This window comes from Puntigrus tetrazona, chromosome 5 (genome assembly GCF_018831695.1).
Source record: "Puntigrus tetrazona isolate hp1 chromosome 5, ASM1883169v1, whole genome shotgun sequence".
Lineage (NCBI taxonomy): Eukaryota > Metazoa > Chordata > Actinopteri > Cypriniformes > Cyprinidae > Puntigrus > Puntigrus tetrazona.
In genome coordinates, this window is record NC_056703.1 from 9,912,012 (window position 1) to 9,935,258 (window position 23,247).

Below are 23,247 nucleotides of genomic sequence, written 5' to 3' on the forward strand. Positions count from 1 at the left end.
CAGAGAGTAATTTCCCTGTTCACTGGGTTGTTTCTGGGGCTGTAATGCCATCTAGACCCGTGGAGGACCACCCATCCTGCAGGAAGAAAGGTGTCTGGGACTCGTAGCTCACCACGCACTCATCCTTGACAATTCATTCTCGGCTGTGCCTCTTGTGTTCTGACCTTGACTCTGCAGGATTCATTTTCTGGCAGCTCTTCTCTCTTTCTCTCGTTCGATCCCTCCTTCTCTCTGTCCTCCCCTTTCAGGAGCTCCACCTGATTGATCTGCCACCTTCAGCACCTTCTCTGCGAAAAGTGTGTTGTGTGAAATAGTGAACATGGCAAATAGCCGGCTGATTATTCTCAGGTTTTTGAGCTGCAGGGCACAGAGAGGAAAACGACACTCTTGGTTATTCGAAAAGAGCAGGTTGCAAGATTAAAAAACGCGTCTAGAGAGTCCGTCCCATTTTTGCTCTTGCTGGTGCCCAAATTTGTTTTCACAAAACAGAACTTTCCAAAGTGTTAAACTAGGGAATGGAAGAGTTTCTTGGTAGCGTCTTCCTTGTTCTTTCAACAATGTCATTATCTCTAACCCAGTTATCAATAAATTATTCCCATTGATTAGAGAAAGAAAACTGGGGCCTTTATTTAATTGAAGAGTTGGCAGTGGCCATTGGTGATGCATCAGAGTTTAACTTCATGCAAGTGAACAAGAATACGAGACAGGGACTATTAATAGGATTATATTAAAATAGAGAGATTTTCAAACTTTAGTTTTCCCTTTGCGTTAATGTTGCAATAATTGAACAACAAATACGCAAAGACGACTTATCTCCATCAATATTTTCTTATTCATAATTGCTCAGGATGTGTAAACAGAAGGGGGACCGTTTCAGCGTTACCGTGATGAGAATGACAAGAATACTCGTCTGTGATAACGTATTATGTGTCTGTGCTCAGTTCTTGTATCATAGCTCTCAAGAACTCCAGGAAACAACGATAGTATGTAGCAATCAGAGTTTAGTTGTTTCCAGAAATGGCCCTCCAGTTTAATATCTCAACTGTTGTTCATCACATGTAATTTCATATGGGATAATTAACACAGTTTTTGTAATGTTTGATTTAGCCAGCAGGTTTGTTCCAAAACTCAAATAGAAATATCATCACGGTGGGATTTAATTATGGCGGTATCTCCACAGGGGATTTGCAGTTGTTATTGTATACACACTTATAGACATAAACATACAGTGCTGTAAACCAGAGCAAGACACTTCTATAATTAACAAATGCAAATTTCTCTCATTCCCACATACTGTGCAGGTAAATGTGTGCACTTCCAGCTGGCTTTGTCTGTGTGTTTACATTAAAGCAAAGAGGCTTTTGATTGCTACGATCTGCATAGAGTATGCCTGATTGCATTATTTTGGGATTCAGTATGACCTTGATCATTTATTTATCAGGAAAACACTCATTGATGCTTAAGAAAGTAACACATTGTATTACAATTTTGTTATGTGGAAAATGTTTCACCTTTTTTTATAAAAAGAAAACCTATGCAATTGACTGTGTATGGAGGCTAAGCTACAAAAATAGGTCATTTTGACAAGTCATGGTTTTGACATCACAACCATGGACACGTCCAGTAAACATTTCAGCACCTATTTAATCTCTGACAAAAAGCTATTGAACAGTTGTTTTTCCTTCATGTATAGCCAATCATAACAGAAGCCTTATAGTGTCAGAAAAAGGCTGTTATTTCCAATAGTCAGAGAAATGTTGGAAAACAGCCATGATAAACTGCTTCCCCTGAATGAAAATAACTAGTCTTTACTATTATACGCATGACATTTAAGCTGGGTATCGTTCAAAATATTTTGATACCGATACCTTGCGTTTGATACCGGTTCTTGAACGTTACCTTTTTTGATACCCATTTTATGAAATCAATTTGAACAAGATCACATTAGCATTATCTCATATTTTTCAGCTTGTTGGCATTTACACAAACTCAGTCTCATCTCCTGAGCCACTGTGTTCTATGGGAAGCCAAATAACCCAAATGCAGGACGAAAGAAGCTCGCAATTGCAAAACGCATTTGTTAATTTAGACGTTTCAGTTCAACTACTTTTTACACAGATTTGAACTGTTTTGTTGAACTTTAGTTACACAGTATTCAAAACGGAGCTACCGAAAGAAAAAAAAACTACCATCTATGAAAATCCGTAGATATGAAGCTGGATATGCCTGATGTTAATGTTTAAAAAAATCAGTTTTCAAATATCCCAGCACATTAATATTGTTTTGATGATATTCTTCAAATCACTGTGTGAGAATTATGCTTTATTAATCAAAACTAAATGCAAATCTGTGAGAAAAGGAATATAAGGTGTCGTAGTCACTGCCTCTAGTGTTCATTTTTGTTGTTGTTGTTTTTTTTTAGTGTGGCGCTGAAAAAAAACAAAACATTGTGCATAATTCATGTAGACCACACGACAAAGTAATAGCTGACACTAACAGTTGACCCTGGGAAAATTTTACGCCCGATTTTTAATACAGTACTAACCTGTTTTTGTTATTAATCAGTTATTAGTCCCGAGTTATTATTAAGTTGTTTTTTTAAGATCTTTTTTTATTTTTTATAATTCTAAACATTTTACAGACTGTGCAAGGTATACTTTGACTTCTACTGTATTCCTTTAGTTTGATGTTGACATTTTGTCTTGCCTCAACCACTGTACATTAGTTTATATAGTGTGTTTATTCCGTTTTCTTATGCTGTAGCCTCCCATCCCCCAGGCCTTTTATCTAAGTGTAACCCCCCAGACAGCAAAACAAGTGTGCTTTGAATGTGGTATGCACTGACCCAGATAAGCGCGTCCTCCACTGGAGTGTGAGTGATACTCTCCATGCCCCCGGAGCAGCTGGGTCAGTGTACCAGCCTGTAGACACCAAACAAATCGCTGAGGCCAGTGGAGATAAAAATTCAGATGGTATGTTCTGATACTGTCTAATGGTGCTCTTTTGCACATAACGTCATGGGGAGCGCTTCAGGAATGAATGTCCTGTAAATTAGCAATTGTGAGTTCTGAATCACTCATGGCAATAGTGAGGAATGAGCCCTAGGTTTGCTCATATGTAATGGCAATGTGTATTGCTCGCACTCTAATTGTATTTATGATTGATTGAGGCACTTATTTTCTTTTTCAATATGAGATGCATAGTTGGATGAATAGATTAATGAGAGAGCTACTGGTGCATCAAGGCTAAAATATTAATGGCAATCGGTTCAGTTCCCCTGCTGTTATCACAAAGGAATTAATTTAACTTCAGATATTTTTAACTTGTGTGTGTGTGTGTGTGTGTGTGTGTGTGCGCACAATCAACAATTATATTTTTATTAACATTAACAATTAATTAATTTTTTCTGAATGTTAGTTCATATTAGCTGACAACGATCAAAAGTTTAATTGACTTTTTGAACTTTTTTTTTAAAAGACATTTTGTATACTCACTAATGCTTGTGATATTAAATACAGTAAAACTTGTGCTGTCAAACGATTAAACATGATTAATCGCATCCAAATTAAACATTTTTGTTTATACAATAAGCGTGTGTACTGTGTATATTTATGTATATATAAATACACACTAATATGTTATATATTTAGAAAATACATGCGTATATATTTGATTATATATAATTATATATATTATACCAATTGTACACATGCATATACGTAAACAAAAACTACAACAATTAATTGTTTTACTGCACTGGTAAAAACAGTAACTTTTGAAATATTATTGCAATTTTTTATTTAATTTATTATGTTTTAAAGTTGTGCATTCGGTTGCTTTATAAACGTATATATACTGTATACTTTTTTTTAAACAAGACCATATTAAATGGATCAAAAATCAAAAGTGACAGGAAAGACATTTTTACTTTTAGTATATCTGTTGAATGCAGTAGCCTGTATGTTTCCACTCGGTCATTGGCTGATGAAATTTGGCTTGTCCTTGATTATCTGATGAGTCAGACGCATAATGAAGTGTATTATCACTTTGTCTTTTTCCCCATAAAGATCCCAACAACTTTCCACCATCTGAGACAAAATCCCTCATAACCATTGCATGAAATAATCTTGATGCAATATTAATGTTTCTTACCTTCATTCTCTTTCAACTTTCTTTTTTTCTGAGCTTTTGGCTTCAAAGGCTGTTGTCCCTCATCACAGTCGCACAGAGTTGGTGGGGAAATAGAATTTGAAACTACTGGTAGAAATCCTGGGCCAGGCACCGAACATTAATACTTTATCTGCCTATTTCATGGCTTTGAAGGTGGAGTGGACCCTCACTAGCATATTTTGATATAATGGTCTCTGATAAAGCATGTGTAATGCTCTGTAGTTTTGTTATAGCAGCTTAGCTCAGATCAGTATATGCTACAGTATGTTGCTCCTATAGGTTCTGTAAGTAAAGCACAATGTTTGGCAGCTGCTTCCTACAGTTCTAGACCCATTTCTCAAAAGATAAACCCTATGATATGGTGCAGCATGAAGTAATTGTGTCGCAGCTATCTGCAGATAAGGTAAATGGGTTTTATTAAAGACACCTTTCTTTTGAACTTTTTTTTTGGAATGAGGAATTTCATTATTGCACTCCGCTCTTGAACATCTCTCAGAATTGGAAGGCAGAGCTCAAATAATTGAATGTGAAAGTATCCCTTGAATTGCATCTGAGCCTGCTATGAAGGGGATTTTTAATAAAGGAGAAGAAAAAGTGGCTTCAGCGTGTTTATTCCTGTGTCATCTAGAAGCCTGTAAACTACACAGCTCAAAACCGCCAGTCTGTCTGTAAATATCCCTTTTTAACAGAAAAATCGCTGCTCAATTATTTTGGAAACAGTTCTGTCTGTCATTTAGGTGGAAAGTAATAGCCTCAAGCAGATTTCTAAAACTTGCCAAAATCACAGTGGCAAGTGAGTCAGGATATGAATAATGAGTATCAAATTCAAGTGAGTAGGAGTTCATATACATGTTTTCTGCCGTGAACATGCATTTTATTGCTGGCTTGTACTCATTTGTGTATTTATTTATTATTTATGGTGTGCGTGTATGTTTGATCATGTTCTTTTTAAGCCTTCTCTTTTTCTTTTTCTTAAGTTGTATTATTTATTCCCAATTAAAATTTTTATCAGTTATATTTTTTTGGATCTTGCGTTTTTTATATTGAATTAAATTTAATCATTGTGTAAGTGAACTTTTTATTTGAATTTTTCCATTTCATTCTTGTAAATGAAGAGTGATCTGAAGTGTACAACAAATAGAAGTGTGCACTACAACTAATGTTCTGTTGTTGAATTACACTGCCTTTGCCATTAGACCTCCCTGATTTTTAATGTGTTAATATAAGTACACCTGTAATTTTTAAGTAGGCGAATAATAACCTCCAGTGGTTAATTCCCATTAGCACCATGACAAAGCCCCCCCTCGGGCTGCTTTTCAAACCTCTTTTCCTGTTTGTTTCTCCTTAACACATTTTTCCCCTCCTCTCTTTCTCTCTCCCTTTCTCACTCTCTGTCCTTTATTTTCACTTTAATCAGGTCCTGAGTTGTGTTCACTTGTAGATCTTTGATGAGAGAGGAGCATCAATCCCTGCTTTCTTCTTAAGGTTTTACATATTTGATCAGTACATGGTTTAGGGCTCTGGTCATTTTCTGATCCTCTTATCTTTTATTCAGCCCGACGGCCCATGAAAACTCTGAAAAGTTCCATCAGGGAAGTAGATCTTACTTATCCAGGCCATGTGTGACTATTAGACTTGAATGCACAATTAGGTTTTACTGGTTAAGGCCCTCTCTTGCTTGTTACTCAGTCATTCTGTCATTGTATATCAATTTATCATTCCATCCGTATATTATTCTGTCTGTCTAAAGTTCTGTTTATTTGTCTATCATTCTGTGTGTCACTAAAAGGTTGACATTGCCCATGGATGTGCACATTTATTCCACAAGGGGGATGATGACATTTTCAGCATTTTAAGGGATGCCTTTGGGTGATATTTGTGAGTCTGTGCATTTTATCATTTGAATGCAACTGTGATTTAGTTGGATCATAGAACTTGATTTTTCATTTCTGCTTATATGTTGTCATTTATGCCATTAAAAAGTCAGAGGATCATGCAAGGCATGGCCAAATGAGCTTTTAAAGGTTACATATCATGAAAAGCTGACATTGTCTGTGTTTAAGTGCTGTAATTGACTCATCAGTGTGTCTACCAGCTGTTTACCTTCATAGACCTAACCAATTGGCTTTTTTTATGTCTTATAACATGTTTTTAAAATAAACATCTGTGTATTTGACCGCTTAAAGTGCTAGTTCATGTGTTTTACTCACCTTAGAAGCATCCTAGGTGTATGTGACTTTTTTTTATCGGAGTTAAAGTAAAAATTGTCCTGGACCCTCCAAGCCTGTCCATTGCGGTAAATGGGTGTTTGCTGTGTACATGTCGGAAGAGGTGAAATAAAAGAGCATGCCTCATAATAGAACGTCCCTGACATGGCTCTGGGAGGTGAATAAAGGTTGTCTGTAGTGAATCCAATGCGTTTTTGTAAGATACATATCCATGTTTCAAATGTAATAAGACCTTTTTTCCCCCACTTTTGTAGACTGTGGTACTTCTGAAGTTTAAACAAACATGGTTTAAAACACGTGATTTCAACACAATCAACATGATAATCGAAACCAAACTGATGTTTTTTGGCAGAGTGTTTGAGGAACGGCTGTAAAGGCACAGACCTATTCTAGAAAAGGGGGTGGGAGCAGCAGCTCATTTGCATTTAAAGAGACTTGCATGAAAATAGCTTATTACTTCTTACACTCAATATGGTATAGTAAATAATCTGTGAGGTATTTTAAGATAAAACTTCACAGCCACATTTTTGGGACACCAGAGACATATATTAAATACTGTTAAAAATGGACAACCCCTTTTGAATTAAATGGATGAGGTTTAACATTGAAGAAGCAGTTATGGTTTATAGATGGTGAAAGAATCTGAGACATTTTTTTTTTGCCTGCAGATCAGTGGCTGTTGATTTGCCCATGAATTCCTTTTTCCTGAAGCCAGCAAATGTTTTTCACCGTTCCATGAGAATATGATGAGTCTTGAAGGATTAGTGATATAAGGTTCCAAAATATTTCGTTTTTTTCACTGAAAAATCTGTGAATTAGAAAGGTCAGGCTGGTTTTGAATACTTGCCAGTTGCAAATTGAACCGCTTCAGAAGATTATCACTACCTTGAGAGGTCTAATAATGATAGGTAGTCATTTTCAGTAGTTTTTCTCAATTAGCATCCTTGCCCTGCTGTGGGCAGCGGAGAATGAAAGGGCATTTCAACACAATGTGTCTTTGGCTTTGCCTCCAATTAAAGCAGGACGATGACTGGATTAAGCTGATGTGGAACAAGCATAGAGCTAGTGTGATTTTGGTAAGAAGTAGTATATGAGGTCTCATAATTCCACCAGATAATTTTATTAGACAGTTGAAAAACTGGTTAGTGCAAAGGCTAGTTGAAGGTAACTTTTGTTGGTGATACAAAACTAGCTTTAGGTAATGAGCCATAAAGATTTTTATTCTGTACCTTGAAAATGACTCGCCCTTTAACAGTTCTGCCTTTTTGTATTACTTCACAATGAGAAACTGCATAAAAGGCAAAGTAATAGCGCTAACAACCAATAATTTTTTAATTAGCGTAATTTACCTTGAATAATCTCATGGACAGTGAAGACGTTTACAGAATAGGATAGTTAAAAAAAACCTGTTGTGTTCAATGTCAAGTAGCCATATAAGTTTTCTTTACATTTAGTATGATTAAGGAGTGCGAGAGATACGTGGCTGTTAGAAGTTGGCAATTGGATATTTGAAGTGTCTTACCAAGTGTAGATCTGCAAAAAGACAAAGCAACATAAAAGACTGCTTTTGAAGGGTGCGTGAAGGTTACCAACTGCTAGTGAGGGTTTGTTATCATCATTAGTGAGCAATTGACTTTGGCAGTGGATGACAATTAGATCTGATGACTTGAAGCTGTGCATTAAAAATTGATATTTTGAGGTTTTTACCCTTTCAAAGCTTTACTACTTTTGATTTTTTTTTTTTTAAATGAGGATATGAACGGTACCAATACATAAAACAAAGGATATATTTAAGCCTACCACACCCCATGCCACAGATCCAACATTTATTTTCTACCATAGACCACCTCATCTACATTTAACAATTCCACATAAAGTGACATGGGTATTTGCATTTTAAACCTGTTCCTTTACTCACGCAACTTTTTCAGTTGAGCTTGCTAAGACGCATTCTACACTTTGTACAGATGTTTCAGGCCGGCCTGACCTTGCCGCCTCAGACTAGAAGAGTTGTTCCTTTGCAGTAGTGATTCTGACTCCCCACAGCATACAGTCTCTCTCTTTCTCTCCCTCCTCTAATTAAGATGCTCCTGTGGGCATGCTGCCTGCATTACTGTCTAAGCGCTCTTCCCTCCCCTCACTCCTCAGAGAGGGAAGCTACATTGTCTGCTGTTCACACAGGTTATGCCTCGAGGAGAAAAATCCATTCCTGGGCCAATCTCTTTGAAGACACCGCAATCAATTAGATCTTTCCTAGCAAGAATTCCACGAAACGATTAGATCAGTTATGTGGTTACATTTTTATTTCCTCTGATGTGGACTCGATATGTTGAATAACGATGGTCCTAGATATTTGCTTGCCCCACATGAGGAATTTCAAGTGAAAATATCTCATTACTCACTCTCATTGCAAACCTATTTGTTGTTATTTTTAAAGGTACACTATGTAAAATGTCTTGACCAAAACTACATACATATTCTGAAACATTATTTTAATTTTTTTGTCCTCAACTGGTGTGGTATGCCTATAACAATTGTTTATTTTTGGACGATTTTAGCTTTACCTCTGTGTCTTGTCATATACACGAACCGAGCAAAGCAGCTCTAGTGTCATTCTGCAAGACACATGCAGTTTTGTCTAGAGGCATTAGCATTTTTGTTTAATCATTAGTACTTTTATGAAGTAAATATAGAAAAAAAATAGTTTTATTGTCAAACGCTGAGATCAGGTTCAGATTCAGATTCATATTAGATACAGTCAATTGTCTTTGCCTATACATTCAATATAAATATTATGAGAAGGTGGAAGAAAATGGAAACACTTTAGCATAGAGACCAATTCTCACTGTTAAGTAGTTGCTTATTAGCATGCTTATTTTTAACATATTTGCTGTTTATTATTGTTTATAAAACACACATTCTGTATTCCATATTCTACATCTTTAATCCTACCCAATCCCAAACTTAACTACTAACTATTAATGAGCAACAAGTAAGGAGTTTGAGGCAAAGTCTAATGCAGTTAATGGTTTGTTAATAGCAAGAATTGGATCTAAAAATAAAAGTTGATTAATTTATGTTATCATATGAACAATGTAGGTCAGTTGATCAAGCTTTAAAAGCACAGTAACATAATTTCTGGAACATCTCTTAATTAATGTGAGTCAATCATGAAGTTGTAACTCCCTAACTCGCTTAATTAATTTTTTAAATTCTCTACAATCTTGTTTAGCACTAGGGATTCAGCAGTCTGACAGTCTGACCTTTTTTAAGAAACTTTACAGATGTGGTTACAATGGACTGCATAAAGTTTCCTCAAAATTCCACAGGGGAAAATAATATGAAAAATAGCATGCTGGTTTGGAACTTCACGAGGGTGAATAATGACAAAATTGTCATTTCTGGTTAAATTGTTCCATTAATTAAATGTTCTTTTGGTTTCTTCTTTACTTTGGCAGTTTGTTTCTATTTTTACGTAATTTAGCCCAGAAAATAAATTGTGTGACATCATCTACTTGGTTGTTCTAATTAGAGAGGGCTTCATTCCACAGCTTCAATAAGTTGAAACAAATAAAACATTTCTTCCTTTGATTAATTTTTTGCCCTTTAGTCTAATTACTTATGGTTTGGCAGCTAGTTTTACTTTTTATGGGAGAGTGAGTGGTATCATATGGGACTGCAGTTTATGCAGATGTCCCGAATAAATGTTCATGTATACAGTACTTGATCCCCCAGTCCGGCGTACTTGGAAAAAATAACATGGCACTGACATGTTAATTTCCAAAAAGCAAAATAATTCCATGCTATTTTTTCTTCATTGTTTTTAGGACTAAAACATGTATGCTTCAGGAGTCATATGCAATGTAAAAAAATCAGTTTTATACCACGAGAGTTAAATCTTTGTGACACTTACATCGTCTTTGTTTATGTTCTTCAACATGAAGTAACTGCAGACATTTTAGCTGCACACTGACATGGATTTAACGCAACACAATTGCACAGAACGCAGTAAGCTCAGTTCAGACAGAGCGAAAGAGGGACCTGATAACAAATGTATTCCGACTTAGCTCACCTTTGATGTCAGTCCCACAAATCCAAGGTGCTTTGAGCACGTCTGTCCTTGAAGTCGAAGCAGAGAAGAGTCCCTTGTGGGAAAGATATTGTAATCCTTAGCAGAATAAGAATAAGCGTGTTGAAGAATTGTTTTGTTGAAAGAGTTTCGGAAATTACCCCTGAGTCTCTGCAGTGCCGCTCAAAGATCATAGAGAAACAAAGAAAATATGGTAGCGAAATAAAAATATTACCCCATATGTTTATGTTTTTTTAAATGGGTTCGCCTAGGTCAGTCTGCCTTTTAAGATTCTGATGTTGATGTTCAGATGGTTTTGACTCAAAAATCCAGTTTTTGATTCCCATGCTTTCCCTGCATGAACTGAGCGTACTACTAACCCGAAGATCCATAGTTGAAGAAAAATCCCAATTCGGTGCACCCTTATTGTTTATTTTTGGCTTTTTTATGAGTTTATAAGCAGTAACCAAGACTAAAGATAGGGAAGCATAGAAGGAGTCACCTGCGTGAGCATCCCTGCACGTGTCCCACCGAGCCACATCTCCAACCAAATGCCTTTCTGAATAGATATTATGCATTATGCGAACCCTAATTTGTGGAACGCTTATGAGTAAATATAATGCCGTGGCATTACTTTGTAATGAGGAGAAGAGAAACTATTTATAACTCTGAAGTAAACAATCCAGAGCCTCACATCCCAGCTCTTCATATTCTCAGTTTGAACCCTGAGGGGGGGAGTGTGTGGTTGCACCAACTCACAGTTGTAATATGTAAATAAACCTGCTAATGATGCAGTGTGGATTGGCCCCATCGCATGTGTTTGATTCGCGTGTTGTCGTCTCTATCTTGCAGCTGCTGTATCGAGCAGAGGTTCTTGGGAGGAGAGCTCCAGTTCCAGTCAGCCCTCTCTAACAGCCTTAACCCTCACGTCCACACGCATCCCGACTGATTGCTCAGCTGACATCAAAGGTACCCTCCCAACCCGGCTGTCTGCTTTTCACTTTCTCCCATTCATTACTGCTCATCTTTTCACCAGTTGCACCAATTTATCTGTTCCTTCATCATCATCCCATGAAATTGTGTTGAAAGTCTGGATGTTTTACTTTTGTGTCTTTGATTGCAGAGTACTCATCAAGCAGGTTAATTAATCTATATTTTATAATGCATATAAATTAGTTATACTGATTATACTGTATTTTAAAGTATGCAGGTGAGGATGAGTATTTTCACAGTGGTGTCTTTCATAGTTTTACAGTCTGCTGATTGACCCAAACCTTTGGATTGGCAGTATACGTATATAGTTAAACATGACATGACTCTACCATTAGTAATTTTAAATTATTTTCAATTGTCTGCATGGTATGATGTTCACTTTAAATGTACGGGTAGACAGTATAACACCCAATGTACTCTATTTTAGGGCTGGGACAATAGAATGATGTAGAATCTGTTCTGGACCAATTCTGCAATTATTTTTAATTTATTTATTTTTTTTGAATGCATTGCGATTCTTCTGGAATTGATTCTGAGCCTATCTCTAATCTAATCGCTTGTGCGTTCAGCCAAGTAATGTGATTTCACCTCAGCTCAGAACGCAAGATTAATATAAACACAGCCCACTGTAATTCGCTTCAACCCTTTGCAAATTTTATGAATGATTATTTTAGGTTCAAGTTTGTGTAAAGATTTGGAAACAAGCAAAGTATGGCTGTTTCTAAACCATGCAGTGCCATCTGATGTTCAAAAGTAAACTTATAATCATTTACAGAGGAATCGTGATGCATTCTGAGATATATCAGAATCGATGCTGATTCATTTCTTGATTCCTGATGTATTGACGTATCGTCCCAGCTCTACTATATTCACTGATCATGAAAGTCATGACAATTTTATGAAATTAGTTTCAACAAAATTACATTGTAAAAAAAAAATAAAAAATTCAGCTTGTTGACATTTATAAAAACTCAAAGCCTCATCTCCTGAGCTTCTGGACAAAGGAACAAAATCTATCCATATATATATTTATTTTAGTAAAAATAAGTTACTGTCAATTTCAACATTTAACTTTTTTTTTTTTTCTGATAATCAAATGAAGACATGAAACATTTATTTTTATTCAAATGAAAATGTGTTTTTATTCAAATGACCATTTTATTTTTTGGTTTACTGTTAATGCATTAATAAATGATAAAAAAATTTAATATTCCTTTAAAAAGTTTTAATAATAATTGTATTTTTTCTACAATTAAATGGTTAATGTGGTTAAATTTGACAGTGAATGGAATATGTAAAGACAAACATACTTTACAAAAGCAATAAAACAATATATTTCTGTTATATGTTTATACTTTTATTTTGACAGGTTACTGTTAAGTTTCTGTGTGTATGCAGCATGATATGATGCTAGTTTTCTCTAATGAAACAGTAAAATTCTCATGTGACTCACAGCATCTCTGGAGATGAAGTTCATGTGTTCATGCCGTCATGTAGTGAGAAGCAGAGGCCGAAAATTTTAGCAAATTCACATGTGCTACAGTATTTGTGTAGTAAACAAAATCATGTCTCTGCCATTCATTAATACAGAGGGAAACGGAACAGACAGAATTAATATTTAAACCGCCTTTTGCATTATAATATAAAATTTCGAATAAAGTGATGGACCTTCTTTTATTCATTCAAGAAAAAAAGAAAGAAAAAGACTTTCTGTGGCATTCCGCGCTATAGAGTAAATTCTGTTTTATGAATGGACTTTGCCATCCTGTCTGAGTTTATGACCATAGAAATGTAAGTGCACTTCAGAACATTTCGGTTTGCCCTGTGTGTGGTGTTGTCACATAAGTGATTAATGACAAAAATGTAATTTTGGGGTGAAGTAACCCTAATGATCGTCATTTGTAATGTCAAAAATATTTTTTTTTGATTAGGACAGATCTTCTGTTTTAGATATCATGCACTTGATAAGCGTGATATTTTTTTTTGCTCGCCTTCTTATTCGCTCAGTATAATCAGTTGGTGAAGATGATGTATAATTCTGTGTGAAATGTGCGTGCTCTCTATTTAAATAAATAAAATGAGGATGCATCCTCTTTGAGAGGCGTCACAGCATGGCATGCCTTTGATTTTTTTTTTTCCACTGTACCCATAACACACTGTGTTATTTAAGGACTTGGAACCTGAGTGCAACTGAGGATATTCTTCTGACTCTCTTGCTGCTGGTTCATTCAGGAAGGTTCCTCACATCCAGAGTCACTTCAAAGAACAAAGACGAGGAAAAAAATAAGGGGTAAACAATGCCTTTATTTCCCCGTTCTTTCCTACTCCTAGAAAACAAACTTATCTCTTATGCGTTTCATGGTAGAAACTACTTTGAAATCCAAATTTAAGGGAATATTGACTATGACAATGTAGTTTTTCTCAGCAAAATGATGACGCAATTTTCAAAGGCAGTCCTGCATAATTAATTTAAAATACACTTGATTATATATTAATAATAGTTTGATGGTTTTAGTCTGAATGCACTAGTTTTATCCTGAATAAATAGAGGCAAATTTATTGGCTGATGTGTTCTGCTGAGTTACTGTTCTATTTCATAAGTACTGTGTATTTGGACACAATACTCATTTGCACACTATATAGCAGACATATCACTTTATTATACAGAAAAATTACACACAAATGAAAGTTATTACTGAGCCTCATTTTGTTCCAAGATATGTTCCATGGTATGTTTGTTTATCCTTGAAAGATGAATACTTATATTTTTAATACATTCTATTCATAAAGAGATTGTAAAAAGAAAATCCATATGAATGAAGTTAAATCCAATTGTTGTGGAGAGACTCAATCAAGATTGCATCAAGCAAACATGTTTGATCTTCTGTGGACCATATTTGATATGCTGTATGATTAACATTTACATGTGAGTTTCATTATCAAACTAATTGTATTTCTTCAGAAGACTTGGATTAAAAAGACTTGATTCATCTGGATTTCTTTTCACGTTATGAAGTTCTTGAAGCGTCAAAGTTTTAACAAAGTGACTGAATTCTCTTAGGTTTCATTAAAACTATTTTGATTGTTGTTTTGAAGATGAACTAAAGTTTTAATTGATTTGGAACAATGCATTTTTAATTTTGAGCAAGCTAGCCTTAGATTTTTGCATTTTTAACTTGGTTATGTAGGTATCTGTGGTCATTCATAATTTTAAATGATGAGTGTCTTTTGATGTAAATCTCCTGCGTGGATACTCCACAATAAAGCCTAGAGCACTTCTCTAACAGTCTTTTGATTCAAGCGATTTTCCATTCCCTCTCAGGGTTCACCTTTTGACACTCTTTGGGCTCGGAACAAAATATATTAGATTACCAAAAACACTGGCCCATCATTCATCATAAGTGCCTCTGGGCCCTCAACCTCTGAGATTGTTAACATCCCTTTGTTTGAATCTGAGTGATTGAACTAAATGCATCCTTAATTTGGTATCTGAACTCAGGTGGAGAGGTGCAGATGAGTGTAAAATGGGATCAGGTGCTACTGAGGGCCTTTTCTTTGGTTTTCTATACTCTTAGGTCCAGAATTAACCCCCCCTCTATCCAGTGCTCTGCCATGATCTGAACCCACAAAACTGATCCCTGAACAGCAGGAAATGGCCAATTCTCATTACTCTACAGCCCCTGCACACACAGATGGGCCTCAGGTGGAGCCGGACTGGTGATTTATTTATGTTGGACCTCTAACCCCCAGAGGAGAAATGAGAGGGTTTATCTTTTTGAAGAAGGGATTGGCTGGGGATAATGAAATGAGACCATTCTCTAATTGGAGGGCGTTTCTCTTCCAACCAGTTTTCCGTCTAGTTGCCCACTCCTCGTCTGTCTGCAGCAATCCTGCATTGGTATTGCTTTGCTAAGCTAACATTGCTCATCTTTTATCACTTTCACTGCAGACATCAATGAAAATGATAAAAGTGTGATAAAATGTATTCTTAGTGTTTGGTCCTCTGTTTGCTCAGAAATTGTCAGACCTAATCCAACATTGTGTGGGTGAGTTTTGGATGGTAAAAGTATAATTTATACTTCCTATGTTGCTTTATATAACCACCTTTCCCAGTGTTTCATAAGCTTGTATTGTTCCGGGTTTCTTGGGTTAACATTTTTTTGTCACTGTAAACACAATTGTCTCAATGTTTTCTCACCTGCACAGAAGAAAAGTTGATGTTTCCTGTGTTTGGCTACATACCGTAGGTGTTCCCCAACCCCGATGGATTTGTTGTTGAGGTTTTTTTTCTCGTCAAGGCTTTTAAATGTGCCTCTGCTGCTGCATCTCATCTCTGGAACCACGCAGAAAGCTCCAACTGCGTTTGTAAATTTATTACACATCTATTTTTAGCACCAGGGTTTATGCTGCAACGTATTTATCCCTGAGGAAAAACACTGTGCCAGCACGAGCACAGTTCATGTAAAGTAAAGCCAGTTCTGCCCATTAGTAATTGTCACAAAACCCTATGCTTGTTTTGTTTTATCTGTTTTATTTATAATTTATCCTATTACAGATTAGTCAATTAGCAGGCTCTGTTAACCAAATGTTACTTAAATCGTGACTAGGTGTGTTACAAGAACCATCTCCTGGGCAAAACAAGGCTCCAAACCAGGCCTGGAATGCTTTGCTACTTTGAAATATTTTAAGCGTAGTCCGATGGACTGTGGTCATGATAAGTGCAATGGGCATGCCTGACATGCCTGTCATTCTCCTGCTGATACTTAGAGATGCAGGGACCAGTTTCCCATCAGCCCCCGAACTCTCTTAAATAGGTAGTATGGGACAGGCAATCTCTTTAATCCTAAAGCAGGGGTTCATCATAATAACCTTCTCATCATCATAGCTCATTTAATCCCATGATGAGAGCACCTTGCCCTGACACTTAAAGATTTTGATAGCTTCTCTCAAATTAAGGTTTGGGCAACCTCTTACCATGTGATTTTCTTTCTGTGTGTAATTTTGAATAGTACTATTACTATAGCACTAAAGCAATTCAGATATAAATTTTGAGTAGCAAAGCTTTCGAAAGGTGTTTTAGTTGGCGAAATTAGTAAATGATAAATGTCACCATTACTATTGTTCATATTTGAACAACAGTTAGAGATTTTGACCAAACCCCTTTGACATTTAAATCATCCTGGATCTTTTGTGATAGAGATGAATGGTATATCATTCAGCTTTTTTTGGAAAAGTAAGCCATTGGCAGATTTAGACAATAAAAACTTAGACTTGCACTGAAGGATGGATCAAAGGCAGTTCCTGAATTTAAATTGAGGTTGCAGGATGCAGAATTTTAAAGTATGGAAACCTATTAATATTTAACTATAAATGCAAAGATTTTCAGTATTAGATGAATGGATGGTTGGATAGATAAGATGCCACTGCAAGCAGGTAAATATGTTAATATACATTAAGCTATATTAAGTGCGTAATATTTTGTAGACCCAGCTGCGAGAACAGTTCATTTCTCACGAAAAGCTAATAGTTATCTGTTAATCACATCAAACGTTTACATCTCCTATAAAGTTTTATTGACTTACATTTTTCATGATAAGCTATCGCATTTTTGTAAATGTGTCTTATCTAGCAGATAAATTTAATCTTGTTATTTTTCCAAAGGCAATAGCAGAGGCAGATCGGCTCCCTTTGCTAGACCTCGTGCAGTTGCTCTTTCTACCCAGAACAAGACTGTAGTACAATGCCTTGCCGTTAGAGCTGTGTCAGAACGGCGCTTAAGATAAATAAATGATCAGCCAGAAACAAACATCAAAGCCTGTGTGTGTACTGTGCTGCGCTTCAAAGGGAATAGGACCTTCGCACCGACTGTTCTGCAGAGAATAGCGTGTTTGTGTTACTGTGGGTGTGTGTCCATTTGTGGTTTTGGTTTAATGGAGAACGAAAAACAACAACTGTATAATGTTCTTACTAAATATTAATCTGCACCAGCCCCCTTTTCCATCCTCATACTCAATCTGGCCCCCTTCGTCTCTGTACACCTGTCCCCTGACAGCCCAATCCAATCTACTTTGCTCAAAGTCAGAGAGTGTGGTTTCAATAGTCATTTATCATTCTCTAGCATCTTCTCATTCATTTCTTTATCTTCATCCTCTTTAAGTCCCCAGGAAACAGGGTAGAATTCTGTCTATTATGTTTATAATGTCAGGGTGTTATCTAACCTGTGATTTCTTCTCTTTCTTTCTCTTTGCAGTCGGCTCTCGCTCACTCGCTCCTTCTTTGCCTCCCGCTGGGCACATCTCCTCCGGTCTGTCCTTATAGGGGGATGTCTGTCCTCTAACTGCCTCTCTCTCCACTAACTGCTAGGTGTGTATGCAGGTGAACTGTGTATGAACCATGAATCGACCCTAGGTTTTTTTCCCCTCTGTATGCTATATGTAAAGCTGCCATTATCTACATTTTGTCACATTTGACAATGGGAGAGAAGTCTGAGCTATTGTGCAAAGCATGAATTATGTTATCATGTTGATTTAGAGTCGAGCTTGCCTGTATTATGTTGACGTGTGGAGGAAAGGAATAATTTAAAGGAATAATTAAGCCAGAAATGTGTATTTACTTATTCCAAGTAAGTATGACTTTATTTCTTACGTTGGAACACAAAAAGAGAAAGTGAAAATGGATGTGGACCAGAGGTAGTGGTCCACATAACTTGTGCTATTTTTACTAGTGTAATTATGTGGTCATTTGATAGCTTATTAGTGTTGGGAACATGGGCGGCACTAAGGGTAGCCTTCCAGACTTAAGCATAAAAGTCTAAAAGTTTGTTTACTCTTAGCAAGTATTATCTCAAAAACGCTCATTTAAACAGTCTTATAAACAACAACAACAAAATAAACTATATGCATCTACAATGAACACCAATGTATGGAAAGCCTAAAGGTTTTTCTTGTCTTTTATTTATTCATTAAGACTGTGTTTCAAAAGAAGGTTTTGATTTAGTTGTATCCCTAGTAAAAAATCTTGTCAATTTTATTGATTGTATGGAAGCAAAAGATGTCTCCGCAATCATGGGTTAGATCACCCAAAAATGAAAATTCTGTCATTAATTATTCACCCTCATGTCATTCCAAACCCATAAGATGCCCAGATTACCCAGAAAGAACTCTAATTAGGATATTTTTTATGAAATCTGAGAGCTCTCTGACCTTCCATAGAGACCAAGGATATAACCAAGATCAGTGCACAGGGAATCATCAGTAATTAATGACAGAATTTTCATTTTTGGCTGAACTATCCCTTTAAGCCCTGAATATCCGCTGATCCTATAGGTTGTTCAGTTCTTTTCTTTCAATGCGCTTTTAATGAAAAAGCGGTTATAAATAACTTCTTTTTATGTTCCACAGAAGAAAAATGTTAAAAGAATTAACATTTTTGGCTGAACTGTCCCTTTAAATGGCTATTTCTTTTGTCCTGGATCCTTCTCTCTCCCCTATTTATCCTGCCCTGTAATCAGCATATAATTTTGGGTGCTGCCATGGAAGAATATGACGTGCCGTCAGCCGCCAGTATCCTGGCATCAGTCAAAGAGCAGGAGGCGCGCTTCGAGCGCCTGACCAGGGCCCTTGAAGAGGAACGCCGCAATGTCTCCTTACAGCTGGAACGCGGCAGTCTGCCCTCTGATCGACTGGTGGGCGGCACCACAGGCGGGAACAACCAACCGCTGGCCTGGCAACAGATGGTCATGCAGGTAAACCATCGCAGCTTGGCCAGCCATGCGTCAGTCTGTGTGAATGAACAAAGCAGCCTCATACTTCGTCTCATGCTGATGCTGCATCATTTCCTTTGTTTTCATGAAATCAGTCTGTATCTCATTTAGCTTCAGCTGTGTTCGGCTGTGTTGAGCTTTTGCTCTGGGTGTTGTTCTGCAGTGAGTCATCATCTGTGCTCAGGACGAGTTGTCTTTACATTCGTTTTTTTTGCTTCTCATCTCTCCTCGCCACATGCTTTTTCATATTATCTCATAGACCGTACCACTTGCTTTGGATTCCTTATGACGCTAAGGCAAATGTTTGTCTGAGGCAGTGATGTTATAAGTCAATATGAGAGGAAATAAAACTGCAATTTTACAGTAAAATCTTTTTAAGGTCAAATTCTTGCTATGAGCAAACCATTAAACACCGCGTTTGTCCCAATAAAGTCCTAATTTGCTGCTTATTTGTAATAGGGAAGTTGTTAAGTTTAGGTACTGGACAGGATTAGGGATGTAGACTTTGGTCATGCAGAATATGTGCTTTAGAAGTACTAATAAACAGCCAATATATTAATGCTAATAAGCAACTAGTTAATAGTGAGAATGGTAATTGTTACCAAAAGATTTTCCCTGAGTCAAATTAGTATAGTATTAAATGACTTTTTCTGTTAAGCTTTTTTGGTGGGTCATTGCCCACCTGTGGCTGTACCCTTTGTTCGAAGGTTGCTTAATAACTTTACTGACTTCAGATCTTTTACCATTGTTTTCACACTTTGTCTACTTTCACTTTATGTTGTTGTTGCAAGAACATTTTATCAATCAATTAGCACTGGATTGAAAAGTATATGTAATATACTGGTGTTGTTGGGAAATAAGGCTGATCAAATTCTTTCCATGTTAGCAATCAGTTGGTTGACCATTTTAGGGGTCTGTTTGACGTCAACACCGTATGATTTATTTCTGACTGATTCTGGAGTTCCTTCATCAGCATGAAATGTTTTAACTCTGCATTTGTGTTGTACATTTTCTGTGTTGTACACCCAGTTACAGGAAAGTATAATTCTTACAGAAAATAGCCAGGTCCCTTGTCACTTTGTAGATTATCTGTCCCTTCCATTAAGTTTTTAGCCCGTGTGTTGCCCTCACCTGCCCATAAAGCTTGCTCCTCTCTATGACAGCTTGAAAATTAGCTTGCCCTTTCACATGTTGGTTGCTGTCAGAAGGCCTTGCATGTCACAGGATCAGTTTGCCAAGCTGACTGGTATCTTCTGTTCAGATGTCTGTCTTTATACACTGTGTCACTTCCTTTCTCAATGAGAATTACGCTTAAAAATCACAAACCGCGCAGTGATTAGGATCAAAAGCTGGTAGATTTATGTAACCAGAGGTGATGTTGCTGCTTGTGTTAGCTACTATGTACATAGTTCAGCTGTTATGTTTTTAATTCATATAAATATTTAAAATAAATAAGTATATGTGTGTCTTTTAAGATTGGTATCTTCAGATATTTTCTTTCAGCAGTTCTGTCATGTTTCCATTGTATTAGTGGCTTTTCTTTTTGCCTTGTAAATCCAAATGTTTTATAATTTGAACATTTCTTGGAATATTTTATGAATAATTGGCACTGCTGCAGTTGTTGTGGTTTTGCAGGTGCGCCTCATTCATCTCGTGTCTTGTACTTAATACTTAATACAGTATTGGGAGGTGGATCAAGCGTTAATAGATTTGATTCCCAAAGAATGAAAGGACTCACCTCATTCCCGGTTATATCTTCAGTCTGTTTACTGAGTGGAGACATTGATTTATTTCGTTTTTAAGCCTTTATTATTCTTCACAAGGCCTAAAAGGTCACAGAGTGACAGAGACACACAATAGGACTCCATCAATGGCAGACCTTTCACGGCTACTCTGACAACATAGACAGCTTTTCTTTAAAGTAACCTTAACTGTCTCACATGTAAGTAATGTTCAGAGGTCGTGACCTGAGGCGGTACGAGGAACATCACAGCTATTTCTTCCTGGAATCTAGAACACGCTTTAAAATTCAGGAAGCGTGCCTGGAGGACTGGAGCTTGGTTCCTGTGGCTGAACCTTGCTAGATCTGTCTAAATGTTTGGAGTCTGAAAGGCCTGTGGAGAGCTTTGGAGGAAAAGTTGCTGCTTTGATCACTGTTGACTGTGATAAGACACACAGAGATGGTATGATACACCACAGCTCAGGTTCCTCGGTTTTACTGTACAGGTCCACAGACGTGAGGAGCTCAGCTGACATTTTCAGTTTGTTCTGTAAATGTTGAGAAAAGAGAAGTAAAAAATCCCAGGCCCCATTTTAATAAAATATGTTTTACTTATGTTGGATGAAAAAGGGGTATATATCATAATTTCTGTTATTCTGAGATCATTTGCAAAAACCGATAAACGCTCCAAAAAAAAAAAAAAAAAAAAAAAAAAAAAAAAAAAGGGCTGTTTGCCGTGCATTATTCTCCACATATAGTGTGATCTGAGCCCTAAAACTTTCCTAAAATCCCTAAAAGGGATTTCTGGAAAAAATGTAATTAAACAAATAGAGTTATCAGTTTTTTTCCAAATGAGCTCTTCATTTCTACTTAATATTTTAAATGTACTGTAAGGCAAATTATCTATTCAGTTCATCCCAATATGATTTTTGTGGCCTTATTTTCTTCCCCACATGTATATACAGTTCCATAGTATTTAGATGTTTTGGGTCTTTATTGTCTTGAAAGAATTTAATATTCAGCAATGATGCATTTAAAATGTATCAGTTTAAATCTTTCATTCTGCAAGAATGCTTTTCTTTTCAAAAAATCTTACTAACCCAATTTTTTTAAACATAGTGTGTGGGATGACTTTAATTATGCACTGATATAGTCACAGACTATATATACTGGACGTACATTTCTTAGACGTACCCTGTCAAGCTTGTCCTTTCTGGAGGGATTTGGGTGTATTTCCTTCATGAGTAGAGTTAGCTACAAAACACAAGGGAGCTTGCTGCAAGGAAAAGCCTGGGAGGCCCATAGTCTTGTAAATCACCTGTTTAACAATGACTTTCTCACCCTCCTCCCACACACATACACAATCTCCCATGCCACCTCGCTTCCAGTGCCATTAGGAAAAGTCAAACCTCTTGTAAAACTATAATTAAAGCAGCAGTGAAACTGCCTGCATTGCTTATTTTCTCTCTCGCACCTCTCATTTCACTTTTTTGCACTCATACATAGTGCAAACAGTTTTTGTACTTAACTTTTTTTCTCCCCCCTTTAGACTACAAAAGTTTTCTTTAGAAAATAATAAATGCTACTAGAAATATGGAGAAATCAGAAAATGTCTCACAAGAATATCGGATGTATACCCTAAAAATGTTCTTTATTTCTCCTATATGGCTTCTTTATAACAAGAAAATTATTTTAAAGGAGGAAAACTGCATGCCATAGATATTTAAAAATAAAGTACATGAAATGAATAGTGATGGTTTTATAGCTGGGCATGCGGTTGTCACTGATGTTCTTAAATATGCCTCACAGAGCTGCTTGGCCGAAGTTACCTGTTGTTAGATCATACTTTATTTTCAGTAAGAAGTGCAAACAGAATGGAGAATAAAACTGCTGTGGATGAGCGATGAGAAGTGGAGCATGAAGCTTCAGGTAGTTGCCTGTAAAGCCTATAGAGTATGTCGTATATCAGGATCCACTTCCAGTGATATGGCTATATTTCTTTCATAATACATTAATCCTGTGAGTAATCCCTATTTTTGATATGTCTGCAGGTGTTAGAAAGGTGAATCTGCTCGCGTGTTTTATAATGCTGGCACACTGAAGGACAGGCGCTCTCACTGAGGAGTGGGAATAGCAGGATTCTTTGTATTCAGAGCAGCTGCAGGTGCCCACAGCTATTCATATTCTACAGAGGGCTGCTCGGACCGCTCTCATCCCCATTCCACAATCCATCAAATGATTAATCCTCTAAAAGCCCTAAAATACACCAAGAACAGAGTTTTCTTGCTTTTTTCTTTTCACAATG

At 36.6% G+C, this 23,247-nt stretch overlaps 1 protein-coding gene across 11 annotated transcripts in view; it reads left to right on the forward strand.

The window, feature by feature from the left end:
• Positions 1-23,247, forward strand: part of arvcfb (ARVCF delta catenin family member b) — a 164,408-nt gene that overhangs the window by 48,382 nt on the left and 92,779 nt on the right. For 8 of the 11 annotated variants that reach the window (XM_043238596.1, XM_043238601.1, XM_043238599.1 and 5 more), the window contains exons 2-4: positions 11,320-11,436; positions 17,711-17,823; positions 18,971-19,204. In XM_043238596.1, the coding sequence (XP_043094531.1) occupies positions 18,992-19,204 (213 nt within the window). In that variant the 5' untranslated portion in view covers positions 11,320-11,436; positions 17,711-17,823; positions 18,971-18,991. Of the gene's footprint in view, positions 1-11,319; positions 11,437-13,630; positions 13,751-17,710; positions 17,824-18,970; positions 19,205-23,247 lie in introns of all 11 variants that reach the window. The other 3 variants (XM_043238598.1, XM_043238607.1, XM_043238609.1) reach the window with 3 other exon arrangements.